The sequence below is a fragment of the Biomphalaria glabrata genome, chromosome 1, assembly GCF_947242115.1.
Source record: "Biomphalaria glabrata chromosome 1, xgBioGlab47.1, whole genome shotgun sequence".
Lineage (NCBI taxonomy): Eukaryota > Metazoa > Mollusca > Gastropoda > Planorbidae > Biomphalaria > Biomphalaria glabrata.
In genome coordinates, this window is record NC_074711.1 from 25354799 (window position 1) to 25368473 (window position 13675).

At 34.4% G+C, this 13675-nt stretch overlaps 2 protein-coding genes across 10 annotated transcripts in view; one reads left to right on the forward strand and one right to left on the reverse strand.

The window, feature by feature from the left end:
* The window catches only part of LOC106053342 (NAD-capped RNA hydrolase NUDT12-like), a 28422-nt gene extending 25507 nt beyond the window's left edge, over positions 1-2915 (reverse strand). Inside the window, exon 1 of one of the 9 annotated variants that reach the window (XM_056029834.1) lies at positions 2823-2915. Coding sequence is in view for 2 of the 9 variants with exons in the window: in XM_056029861.1 (XP_055885836.1) it covers positions 1960-1986 (27 nt within the window). In the remaining 7 variants the exon portion in view is untranslated. Of the gene's footprint in view, positions 1-1959; positions 2062-2659; positions 2777-2822 lie in introns of those variants that run through there. The other 8 variants (XM_056029883.1, XM_056029871.1, XM_056029852.1 and 5 more) reach the window with 8 other exon arrangements.
* Positions 2916-8043: 5128 nt separating this feature from the next.
* Positions 8044-11206, forward strand: LOC106075054 (glutaredoxin-1-like). The gene is made up of 2 exons (XM_056029886.1): positions 8044-8516; positions 10881-11206. The coding sequence occupies exons 1-2, from the start codon at positions 8295-8297 to the stop codon at positions 10977-10979; spliced, it is 321 nt and encodes a 106-aa protein (XP_055885861.1). The 5' UTR covers positions 8044-8294; the 3' UTR covers positions 10980-11206.
* Positions 11207-13675: the final 2469 nt, after the last annotated feature.

Genomic DNA, 13675 nt, shown 5'->3' on the forward strand with positions numbered 1-13675 from the left:
CAACGACCAACCGCCTTTACTTTCCCCAAACTAAAGTCAGGTACCCATTAGAATTGAGTGGACTCAGGGGCTTCCCAAATTCAAAATTCTAGTTTTCCCCGAGATTCAAACCCAGCACCCCAGGTTCAGAAGTCAAGCGCTTAACCACTCAGCCACCACGCCCCCATATATGATGTGATGTCACTTAAAAATTCCGAATCCCACAACCATTAGAGGTCATTAAATTGAGGCACTTGCTTTCATTACTGCATCATAAAAATTTCAGTTTCATGTCTCATATTAAAAAAGGTTTTAGAAACTTTCCTTTGCTTAACTAGCGCACTTCACTGTAAGATAAAAAGTCTTCAAATTCATATACAGTGCTAAACTCATCATCACATGGTTCTGATCTAACACCTTGCCACAGAGGTTTCGCTTGACTTGAAGATTTTTCTAATAACTCTTGCTGCCAGTTCACTATGACATCCTGCCATACTTCTGACAGTATCAGTAGTCATTCACACTAATTTTTCCCTAAGAATAGAAACATCCTCCAATTTTGTCTGAAACTTCTTTGAACAGGTTTTTTTCTAGTGATGGTCCCATGCACGCTTCTCATAGCAACTATGTCTACTGTGATTTTAAAATTGCATTTTGTACAGCGAATATGAAGTAGTACCAAGAGTAAAGTGGTTTCAGATATGTCGGTACTAAAAAACTTTTAGAGTTCTGCTGCTCTATCTCTTAGTTTTAAATCGAGATTTCTTTTTGTCATACAAAAAAAGAGTGACGGCTTCAACAGCATTCTCATTTTCTTGACACATTTCTTCCTTAACTGATAGTTATCCCCTTTTTATGCATTTGACATTGAAAAAAGGCTTCACTCTTTTTTGCTCTCAAGAACCCCATTTCTTTTTGTTTTTTACCTGTGCACCATAATTTCTCACACATTGACTTGATTTGGAAAAAAAAGTTTCATTTCACTACTTAAAATGGGAGCAACTCTGTAAAACATACCCTTAGCACTGACTCATTTTCTTTTCCCTTCTTGGTAAATATTCTCGTCAATCTTCTAATCTATATTTCGGTACGTGACGTTTTGGCGCCGCCATTTTGGTGACGGGACGCTTTGGCGCAAGCCGTTTTGGCGACGGGACGTTTTGGCGCAAGATATTATTTGACGATTATTTAATAAGCACGTAGCATTTATAACAATGTTTATTTCACTCTACCATAATATCGTAAGTATAGTATGAATGCTAACACCATTCAGCGAATTGTTTTTTTTTTAATTATAAAGGTTTTGCTTATTTCATGAATATAGGCCTATAATAAATCAGATTCCTGAATGGTAATGACATGCTATATGTGAGTTCTGCTATTCGCACTGGATGCCATTTTTGGATTTCTTTCCAAAAGATTTTTTTTTTATTTGACATTAGTGTAATATGGTACATGTATTATATTTTTACTTATTATTAGCAAGTGTTTAGTATGTATAGATAGAGATACCATACAGCCATTAAATAAACCAATATTAATGTAAACAAATAATTGCATAAATTTTTAGTCTATCATCGTTTCATTTTGTTTTTTATTTTTGTTTTTAATTTTAAAGTAATATCTTAAAAAACTTTTTTGAAAATAAAAGAGTGCCTCTTAATAAATACACATACACAAGCCAAAATGTTTATTAAAGAAAATGATGTGAAAAACAAACACACATTTACACTTAGTACGTGAAAAATATGTCTTAACACAAACACTCATGCAAAACATAGATATGAATAATTCTTTTAAAAGAAATAATACAATAAACATACATAATGTATTTAGCGCCAAAATGACCTTCGCGCCAAAACGGCAGGGCCAAAAATGCGTCGCCAAAACGTCCTGCTTCGTCTATATTTGTTCATGTTTTAGATTTTATAATGCTGTTTAACTTATGTTCTTTAGAAATAGCCACAAACAGCTCTTTACAAATAAAAAATATTGGCTTATTTTCATGATCCACAAAAGGTTAAGATCTGTCCACTTTTCCTGGTAGTTTCTAAATTCACAGTCTACTTTTTACAAAACTTATATCAACTCACTCTTTCTGTCTTACTGTCTGGCAAAAAAGTTTGGTACACACGTTATTTCTCCCACACTCAATCTTGGAAGCTTTTTTTCTTACAAGAATATTGACAAATCTTTATTCAGTTGGTTAAGGTAAGGACAGTTTGTTCGGTTTGTACTGATAAGTTTTTTTAAAGTTTGGGTTCAGTTCAGTCATAAGTTTAAGTGAGGTTCAAGTTCAGTTTGTTTCAGATAGATGATAGATCTAAGTTATAAGTAGTCTAAGATCTAGTCTAGTAGCTATAACTATAAATTTTAACTATTAGTAGACTCTAGCTATAACTATAACAGTAACAGTATAATAATAACTTTTAACTATCTGACTACACCCTACAATACAGAATACTAAATGATTAGTAAATGATCTGCTCTAGATTTAATTCTAGATCTAGATCTATATTGATATATTGTCTAATATATAAATATAGATCTATATCTTATTTATCTTGTATAATTTATTAATTATATTGTATATATATTATAATTAATATTATTATTATAAAATTAATTAATAAATATAAATAATAAAGTTACAGTTACACTAGTCTAGTTAGTTACACACTTTACACAGTCCCACATCCCAACTCCAAGCCCAAGGTTAAGGTAAATTTGGATCTAGGGTCTAGTCTAGTCTAGATTTAGAGTCAAGATCTATTCTAAACAAGGACATCTAAAAAAAAAAAAAAGTACATAATAGCTTTATAAATAATATGATGGACTTTAACCCTTATGGATCTAATCGAGTTCCAGACTGAACTATTGATTCTCTTAAGAGATTCTCAGCTGATTGTTTTGTGACGACTTTAAACTGCTTGGACTGTCACTTGTTACACTAACCTTTAGGTCTGTTCCAAAAACCTATATAAATCTAGATTTTATAAACCTGGGCTATGCTTCCCAGCCTCAACGTACGTCGTGGCGCTCGGGTGTAACCAGGGCCGGCCTTAGGCCACTGCAGCCTATGCGGTCGCAGTGGGGCCCCGCGCTTTCATAGGCCCCGCGCTAATTCTAAGTGTACATTATTAAATTAAACCATTATAACGTATATAAAATAACAGGGTTTTCGCGACCTCCTGATTTTCCAGGGCCTCCAGGAAATCTCATGAAAAGGCAAAATATACAATAAAGTCCTGAACTTTTTTTGAATTTATTCAAATCTCCTGAAGAATAGACGAAATTGACATTTTGGGGTGCCAATAAATAAAAAGTGGCATTGCGAGCTTTCATTTGATAAAAATTTATTGCAAAGACTATAAAGTAGGCCTATTTTCTAATTCAAAAAAAAAATAATTTTGACATTATGCTTATATCCCTCCCAGACTAGGCCCCGCGCGATAACGATCCGTTTCGCATAGGGCCCCGCAAATGCTAGGGCCGGCCCTGGGTGTAACGTTATATATAGAGGAGACGATCTCGATTAGACTTATTGATAGGGAGGCAAAACAGAACCCAAGTTGGGATGCCATTGCACTGGGGGGAAAAAAAGGGGGGGGGTGGAATAATAATAATAAAGCCCCAACAAACATGTCATAGTATCCACACACCGTTCCTCAAGTAGCCGTTTTTATGGGCACCTGCACGGTTTCTTTGACGTGGTACCGAGAAGGAATATGGGAGAGTTTCGCCAATATGCCATTAGCCTCGCATCTAACTCATATATGTAAGTGCCTTCAGGAATTGCTGGATGTAAAGATGTAGGCCTATATTTTATAATAGGCCTACATATGCTTGGATCTTTCCAGGACAGAAGTTTGTTCAGACAGGCAGATATTATGGAAGCAAGCAAGTTCCATTAGACTTAATTATCTCTTAAAATTAGGACAATTACGAAGACGATCTTGATTTATATTGTAATAACTTAAGTGAGGCAACTCAACGAGGACATAGACGTTTATTTACATAGAGACATGACAAACACAAAGGGCATCTGCCTTGAGTACAGCATCTCCATATTGGCTCTCTCCTTGGGCCGAAATCGTTTGTCTCTTATGTCAACATCCGACTTGTCTGGTCACTGATAGTGCGCACCTTCTTTCTGCACTATCTTGGATGGCGGTGCGCATGGCAAAGTCATAACATTGCCCCCGTCTTAGCACTTTTCGTCCCGAAAAGAAACACTGCAGCTGAGGTTTGACAGTTCAGGTGGAGGTCGATCAGTGGGATCCACAGGCGGCAGGGAGCGTGTTCCCCACGAGGCCATCCGCATTGTTTTCCTCCAGTGCCGCTTTCTCTTTCTCCAGTTGACCAGGCTGTTGTTGCGATAATGACGTGGCCGTTTGCCACAAAAAGAGATAGGGTCGAGCACTGTTTTCTTCAGCACGGCCATTGATCGGACACGCTGTCTCAGCGGACCTTCCCGACAGACGCTTCCCAAGGAGACTGCAGGCTCGCATGCAGCAACGTTGCAAACAAAGCCCAATGCGCCGCAGTCACCCTCACCCAACAGTCTCACATCCAGGAGATAGATCTCTTCAAGTTCAAGTTTCGAATGTCTTCCTCTTGACAGCTCAGATTTAGCCTGGGTTGATTGACATTCGTCTATGCCAATGTCGATGATGATGGCAGAAGTACACATACCCTGTTTGTAGTTTTCTTGGCATCTAAATTCTATGTGTAATGCGTCGCACGTACAGCTCATGCTAAACTTCTGAATGCAGTTGTCGAGCTTCGAATTTACCTCGTGAGCACCGGCAGATAGGCAGATGTCCTTAAGGTCTACAGCAACAGGCTTAGACGCAGACCCAACGTTGTCTTCGTCTGTCCGGCTCATTGAGATACAGGTATTAGGTACAACAGGAACAATCGCTTCAGGCACATAACAGTGTTCAGTTTCTTCATTGGTCTCTTTCCCTTCGATTCGGTACATCTCGTTGAAATCATCACAGCAATCGTTGTCACGTTTCTCGTCTTGAAAGTCACAACCACAAGACTTGCCCACAACACATACACAGACGGCGCTCAAATCCCCAGCGTCTCCTTCACCACTGTTTGTGCAGCCACAGTCTTGACCACGCAACTTCTTTTCCAACGAGTCAACAGGCAACTGCTCCTTTACCAACGAGTCTACTCGAGACATCATTTTATCTACCTTTTTCCCCATACTGTTAATTTGTTCACACATTGCATCAATACCTTCATTTATCTTGCCAATAAGCTCATAAATCTCCAGTTCAATTTCAAATAGGTAGGTCTCCGGATCTTCGTCTTCATCAATCAAGGCTTGCCGGAGACGAGCTGTAAGCACCTCCTTGGTACCACCAATTATCTCATATCGGTTACGAAGTTCCTTCCTAAGCTCTCTAACCGAGAGTTGGTCTAATGGTTTCAAAGCTGCTATTGTAAATCCTACCTCCTCTCGTTGAGTTGCCTATAATCCCACTTCTGACACCAATTGTAAAAACTTAAGTGAGGCAACTCAACGAGGACATAGACGTTTATTTACATAGAGACATGACAAACACAAAGGGCATCTGCCTTGAGTACAGCATCTCCATATTGGCTCTCTCCTTGGGCGGAAATCGTTTGTCTCTTATGTCAACATCCGACTTGTCTGGTCACTGATAGTGCGCACCTTCTTTTTGTACTATCTCGGATGGCGGTGCGCATGGCAAAGTCATAACAATATAATATGCCTTTAATATATATGAATATGAAACTCCATATTTTGTTGCTTTTTTATGTTTCATTTTCTATATTCAGCCCTTAAAATACATCGCAAATACAACCGATTTGTTCTTGAAAAGATAAGATACCCAACATATTTAGATCTAAATAATTTGAGGATCGCCGCCGAAAAATTTTTAATCCGAAAAATAGGCCCTAATATTTAAAAAAAGGCTCATTTGTAAGTGATACATTTTATTCAAAAGGCATGTTTGTAACTATATATAGGGGAAGGTGGGGCTACTTGTCACATTTTTCAGATTTTGATGTTTTAAACATATCTAGAATTCTTTGATTCTCACCAAACTTAACATGCTGTAACTTAAACATTCAGACAACAATTAGAGTAAATGAAATAAACTTTATCTCTTTATTTATCAAAGTTATACAACAAAAAAGTGGCTGGGTTGAAGTTGTGAAAATTTGCCCCACACCGGGGTAAGTTGACACAGGCATGGGGTATAACAATTTGTAAATGTTTCCGTAAACATCTCAGCTGTAGTTTCACATTTTTTGATAGCGCATCACATTGTACTGATATAGTGTTTGTGACAACTTATACCCTTGTGACATTTCACCCCACCTTCCCCTAATTCAAAGCTCTAAAAAAAAAACATTATTCGGAAGTGGGAGGAGAAATTAAGTGAACCATGGAATGAGTGAACCAATTAGATTCTACTCTATTTTTTTTTAATTATTTTTTTTTTTTTTTACGTTTTTAGGATTCTAGTATAAATTGTGAGTTTATGTCCCAAAAGTTTTTATACAACAGAAAATTACTAGTATAATATATATGAGTAAAGGTTTTGTAAAAACATAATTACAAATATAATATTTGGGTTCATAACTCATCTCAATTGTTACTCTTATAAATGAAAAATTTCGTATGAATTCTAAATTTTCCAAATAAAAAGTCTTACTTAAAATAACTAAGATAAATTTGTATGCATGAATTACATAAACTCTGTCGCCACATTTGGCTTTTCTGTTTTAAAACGTCATCTTTTCATCTGGAAAGGGGGGCGAGGGCGGTTATAGAGTGAAAACGTTAATCCTAACTCCTTTTTATAATTTCTGCTAATGATTGCATTTGGCATTAAAGAATAGGGGGGGGGGGACTCGATAAAAGAAATCAATTTATAGCATATATAAATTTTATTAGTGACATTTTTTTTTTAATTTTGTAATTTCTTATCTAAAATACAAAAAGAAAAAAGTATTGGTTTGTCCGATGGGCGGAAGGCGATCGCATGCATCGCCACTCCCCCCTTCCACCTCCCCGAATCGGCTAAGATATCAGAAGTGTAGCAACATAATATAAAAATTATATTGTAATTCAACTAATTTTGTTCACAAACTATATTTATGGTAACTAATTAAGACTAAGACTGCTTTATTGATCCTTACGGAAATGTGTTGTGATTAAGTAATTAAAAGTAGGACCGCCTTCCGCCCACTCAAAGGGTTTAGGTTGGAAGGGCCGTAGATGTTTTCGCCCCACGACCCCACCCCACCCAATCGGCTAACAGGGGAACGACATAATATAAAGATCGGTTAAAATATCAATAACAAGTTTTAATTATATAGATATTTAATAGATTCCGTTAACAAGCTATATGATTTCTACAAATAAATTCGACCGCCCCGCACTTGAAAGTTTAAGGTGGGAAAGGGGGGGGGGCGGGATTGATGCCATCGCCACCTCCTCATCCGACCCCTTCGAGGTCACGCCCCATCCCACCAAATCGGCCACCATATTATACTAGAGGGGGGGGGGCGAAATAATCCGCCTGGATCCGCCATTGTATACTGCCCTCCCCACCTAAACCCTTTGAATTTGGGGATGGGGGGCAAGTTTTTATGGAGAATCATAGTTTGGGAACAAAATTAGTTGAATATCTATATAATAGGTCGACTAGACCCGAGCAATTAAATATATTGGCAATTATTTTATTACGTCCTCGAGTTTCATGTGTTTATAAGCCTTTAACCTATTCAGTTAGGACTTATATTTTTTTAACAGTTTTTTTTTTTTTTCAGCTTTTGGAGATGCTGTAAATGTCGATGTTTTATAATGATCTATTGAAGAAACTATTTGTAATAAAAAGAAAGTCTTACAATGATTTTTTTTTTTTTGCACTACCAATATAGTATATGGTTTATGCTTAAAAACAAAATCATTGACTATTTAACTTGAGCTTTGTAAATCGGTCTTTTTTTTTTTGTTACGACTTCCGAGACAAACGAGTTTGTACAGTAAAAAGAGGGCACGATAAAATTAGATTTACATACAAGTTTTGTAAAAACATTGATCTAAATCCAGTCCAGTGTGGTGTGCTAAAAAAGTTGCTTCATCATTGTACGAGAGAAAATCGAGTGTAACAATTTAGGCTACAAACCAATCTAGATTAGAACTTACTGGATTCTTTTATTCTGGACTTAAGAAGTCTATAAAACTGCAACGTTTTATATTTGTATATTTAGATTCTATTAGAATAATTAGATCTAGATATTTTTCCAAGCATACTAAAATCATGGGCGATGTAAAATCGTTAGTAGATTCTAAAATTGCAGGAAAGAAAGTTATGATATTTTCTAAACAAAGCTGCCCTTACTGTACTAAAGCAAAAAATACCTTTTCCAAGTATCTTGGAAATGCTCTGAGCGAGTCTGACTATGAAGTTCTAGAGATTGACGAATTATCTAACTGCTCAGCTATACAGGATTATCTTCAAAAGCTGACAGGAGCAAGATCGGTAGATATATTACTTACACTTTAAAAGTTACAGTACAATACTTACGTAATAACATATCATTATTATTATAACTTTTTATAGACTTTATACTTTATAGACTTTTAGTATTTTACTAAAGACTAAGAGAGTCCATAGAGTAATATCTAGATCAGTGGTGGGCAACCTTTTTGTATCGAGGGCCACATTAAAAAAAGTTTGGGAATGGCAGGCCGCATATATGTATATATCTTAGAAAGATATGCTTGCTAAGTGTGTAGAATGTCTTCTAATTCATATTTACACTGTATTATATTCACGTTTCTTTCTTTTTTGTTTCCACACTCCACGTTGAAAAATTACAACAAGAGTTAGCAGTTTTTGAAACCAATTTTTACGATTTTTTAAAATTGCTGTTGTCTTTTTATATCACAATATCCCCACAAATATACATTTGTACTTATTGTGCAGTATTTTACTTCTTACACTCGTGCATAATGTTCGGAACTGTGAAACTATATTTTTAGTTGTTACCTTTGTGACTGCTGTCAAATTACAGTCAGTCAACATTGACCAGTGATTATACTTGTTTAGTTTCCAAAAAAAAACAACGTTTGCTCACTGAATGAGACAATATATGTTCCGGAAGTTAAATGTAGGGACGAGCAAAACCTGCCCTTGTGGAGCATCACCAGAGAATGCTGACCATCTCCTTCAATGGCGCATGCTAAATCAAGAACAAGACTCTCCAACTTTAGACTATTCGGAGAGCTGCCTGATCTGGAAGCCACTGCGCGGTTCATCTCAGATATAGAATTACTGATCTGAACCCTCCAACATGTCAAATGAGAACGAAGAAGAAGAAGAACAGATATTTGTGTACCCAAATTGTGTGAACAGCAGCAAAGTTTTTTTTAAAATGTGCTTCTGGCACCCATATGACTCCCGTGGTAGTACTGACTGGAGCTTCTCTTTGCTTGGAGATATGTCCTCTGGAGCTTAATCAGCTTCTACGTTAAATGGTGAGCTGATGGTATTGAAGACTGGTTCTTGACGTCTTAAAATTTGCTTTTATAAATTGTACAATTACGGATTCTTAATAAGTGTTGTACTTTTAATTATTTCACTAAAAATAGTTTCATCTTTCAGCAAAGGAAAATGACAAAAGCTATTTTCTTTTGCTTGCCTGTAGAAATGGGGAAGCCTCATTTGAAAAGATTTAACATGCATTTAATTGCATTTCATATGTAAACAACCAATTGCAATTCTGTCTTCCACTCTTCATTAGAAATACTGGTAACAAAGTCACATTCAATGTCCTTCAAGTAACATAACAATTTCTTCCTTAAGATTTTATATCTCATTTGCCTTGACCATGCTAAGCTAGCGGATACATTGGATTATTTTGTTGTAAATCGGAACTACCAGTGGTTAACATTCCTACCCCTAATAAGTTTGGTAACTGTAATATTTATGCCTTAATAAAACTCACATTTTTATGCAGCTTTGTGCAAACTTTCCTGTTTAGAGTTTATGGTTGGGATATTTTTTATTTAAAAAAATATTTTTTTTCTCAGTCAAAGATCAAGCTCCATCAGTTGTTACACTTGCCGTCTTGTTCCAACACTCAGAGATTGTGTCTTGAATCGGGTGTATTAATGTATAGCGTATATAGCATAATCTTCGTTTACTTAAAACTTTTATAATGAGACAGTTTCAATAATTTATATACCGGTAGATATTATTTTTAATATTTACATTTTTATATGTATATACTGTGGGCACACCTGATTTCTATAGGTGTCGGCGGGCCGCATAAAACACTTTGGCGGGCCGCATGTGGCCCACCCCTGATCTAGATAGAATCTATAGTAAAATATTTATAATAATAATGTTTAAATTACATGCTGTAAATAGATTAGTAAAAATATTGAATGGCATTGAGTTTGAGAATGCTATGCAGACTATGCTATATAATACTATATAATTATATACTATATATATATATATGTGTGTTTGTTAATTTTTAAATAATTAATGATATTTACTACTAGTTGTACTTCTGTTGTATAGTAAAAGGTTTAAAGATTTGAACAATAAACTTATAGTGTAGATAGATTCTTACCATGCAGAAGCACCTCTTTTCAATTCAAATTTTTTTTTTAATATTTGTATTTTTTAATTACCGGTACTTAATATTTATGAAAACATTGTAATTAAGTCCCAATAGTTGTGCTGCGTCAGCTTGAACTCAGCACCTTTGATAAAAAGACATATATATATGTATATATATAATATACTTTATCACAAATGCTTTTGAAAAATACACTTACAATTTTGTTTTATTAAAAATTAATTATTTAACATTGTTTGATTTTTATTTCACAGGTGCCAAGAGTTTTTATAAATCAAAAATTTGTGGGTGGTGGAGATGATGTTGTAGCCAAAGACAAAAGTGGAGAGCTAAAAACTTTGTTGGCGGCATGACTGACTACAAAAAATCATCTTTGATCTAATCACTGTGTGAAATTAAGCTCATTCAAGTCAAAACCACTTTCTTCTAAGTGTTTATAAACAGTACATCATATAACCACTAAACAATTTTTTACATTCAAATTCACATTTCTAATACCCTAAATGTTATTAGTTCACTGTTAACTAACTTATTAAATTCATATTATAATAAATCTTTGAAATGTACAATATTTATTAAATTTTGGTGGTTTTGTTGTTATCTTATTGTTGTCCTGAATTAATATATATATAATATTTTCAAATTTTTACTTTATGCAGGGAGATTGTTTTTGATTTGATAATCAAAGCAAATTGTTATTTTAAATGAAAATTTAGGTGGGGGATCATATAGCAAAAGCAAGTTAATACAGATAAAAAAAAATCCTAGTTTATGTTACAGAAATGTAGTAAACTAAAATGTCATATTTTATTTTCATCATTTTGTAACTCTTTTAATTAATATAGATATCTATATATATAAATATCACAACACAAGTGATTCTTTTCCTTACATTTTCACTTTTTATTTTCACATGATGTCACTGTGAATTAGAACTATTATTTTGTGGTAAATATTATTACACTATTATTATTTTATTTCAACTTAATATACCGGTAGCTGATAGTGGTCTATGATTTCTCATTTTTCCCCTTAAAGCCTTATGGGTCATGAACAAATAAAAAAAAAAATTGACCAGTATGGGAATCAAACATACAACATTTGTGTTCTCAGCACAACACTCAAAACTAGCCCACTTAACTGGCTATTCAATAAATGTTTAAACATGAATATTATAGAGATCTAGATCTATAAATAACATCTAACTGAATAGAAAATACAAATGCCTGCCAATATGATATCTTCTTTCCACACAATGTAACAAAAAAAAAACATTCAACATTTTATAATGAAGTGATTTTTCCAAAATTGTATTAAAATTCTAATAAATGTGTTGACATACAGCACACATTTATGTGCAAACTTTCAGCTTGACAATGAAATGTCCAAAGTGTGAACTATATGTAGGAATTGAAAAAGAAAAATTAGTTAAAGATAGTGTTTCTTGTTGACATTGTGTTTATTGTTTAGAATTTAGAGTTTTGTCCCTTGGTAAGACAGTTTATTTTGTATTAATGTGTGTATCATATGTTATGTAAGAATGTGTTTTTAAAGAGTGTGATGTATCCAGCTCTAGTGTTAGCATCCCTTATTGAGTCCAGTGTTCTTTAGTGTAGTATTAAACAACCTGACCAAACCAGCTCAGCTATAGCTATAGTCTCTTCATAAATTGAGGCATTCCTCCTTTTTTCCAGCTAAAGTGTTGACTTATAATAGTACAAACTCATTTATCTACTTTTCATGGTATCTAATACTGGTGATACCCAGCATTTTTTTGTTGCATTTATGCTCTCAACAAAGGCTTATGAATTCTTCTTTCAGCCTCTGCATTCAGTGTCCTTTTTCACAACCATAATATAGATCAGGGGTGGGCAAATTATGGGCCACGGGCCACATGTGGCCAGCCGGAGTGTTTTATGTGGCCCACGAACACCTACAGAAATCATGTGTTAACATATTAGAAATAAATAATTATAAATATCTATATAAATTATCGAGACTTCTGACTCTTCTTAACACTTATGAAGGGGCTAAAGAAACAGTGTCCCTACAAGTCATTCTAAAAAGTTTAAAGTAAACGATTATTATTCTTATTTCAAAATTTTCAGTAAAAACACATTTATTTTATTCATTTATTTATTATTCAATACTATGAAGAACTGTCTAAATCAACACTGATAACAGTAAACTCAGGTGTACCCCAAGGAACAGTCATAGGTCCACTACTATTTTTAATTTACATAAATGATTTACCAAATTGCATTACTTCAGGAACAAAAGTCAGATTATTTGCAGATGATTGCATAATATATAGAACAATAAAAACAACACAAGACACAGATATTTTACAAAGAGAATTAGAGGAATTACAGAAATGGGAATCAAATTGGAGCATGTCTTTCCACCCAGAAACATGTCAACTGTTAAGAGTAACAAAAAAACTAAAACAAATTAATTCCACTTATCTTATTCATGGCAAACCAGTAACACAGACAAAAATCGCAAAATGCCTAGGTGTTATAATAAATGAAAAACTGTCATGGAATCCACATATTGATGAAACTATAAAAAAAATCAAACAAAGCATTAGGGTTTATTAAAAGAAATTTCTATAAATCAAATAATAACATAAAACTAAAATGTTATTTAACCTTGGTTAGGCCAATAATGCATCCTCCGTTTGGGACCCCTCAACTCGAAAACATTAAGAAACTGGAACAGACACAAAATAGAGCAGTGAGATTCATAACAAACGAATATTCACATTTGACTAGAGTAACACCTTTAGTAAAATCACTAAATTTAGAAAGCCTTCTGGACAGAAGACTCAAAAGTAAAGTAGCAATTATACATAAACACTGAACCATAATCTTTAAATACAAAAACAAAATTTAATAAAATACTCTGAAAGACACAATGATAAAGGCATATTCCTCGTCCCATATGCTAGGACAAATTTGTACAAATACTCCTTCTTCCCTAGTGCTATTAGAGCATGGAATGGTTTGCCTGAGCTAGCTAGGAAAACAAGTGACTTGGCAGAATTTAA

Coding starts and splice junctions, on each gene's coding strand:
- LOC106075054 (XM_056029886.1), top strand. CDS start 8,295: ATGGGCGATGTAAAATCGTTAGTAGATTCTAAAATTGCAGGAAAGAAA. Junction 8,517..10,880: donor AGCTGACAGGAGCAAGATCG/GTAGATATATTA, acceptor TTTATTTCACAG/GTGCCAAGAGTTTTTATAAA.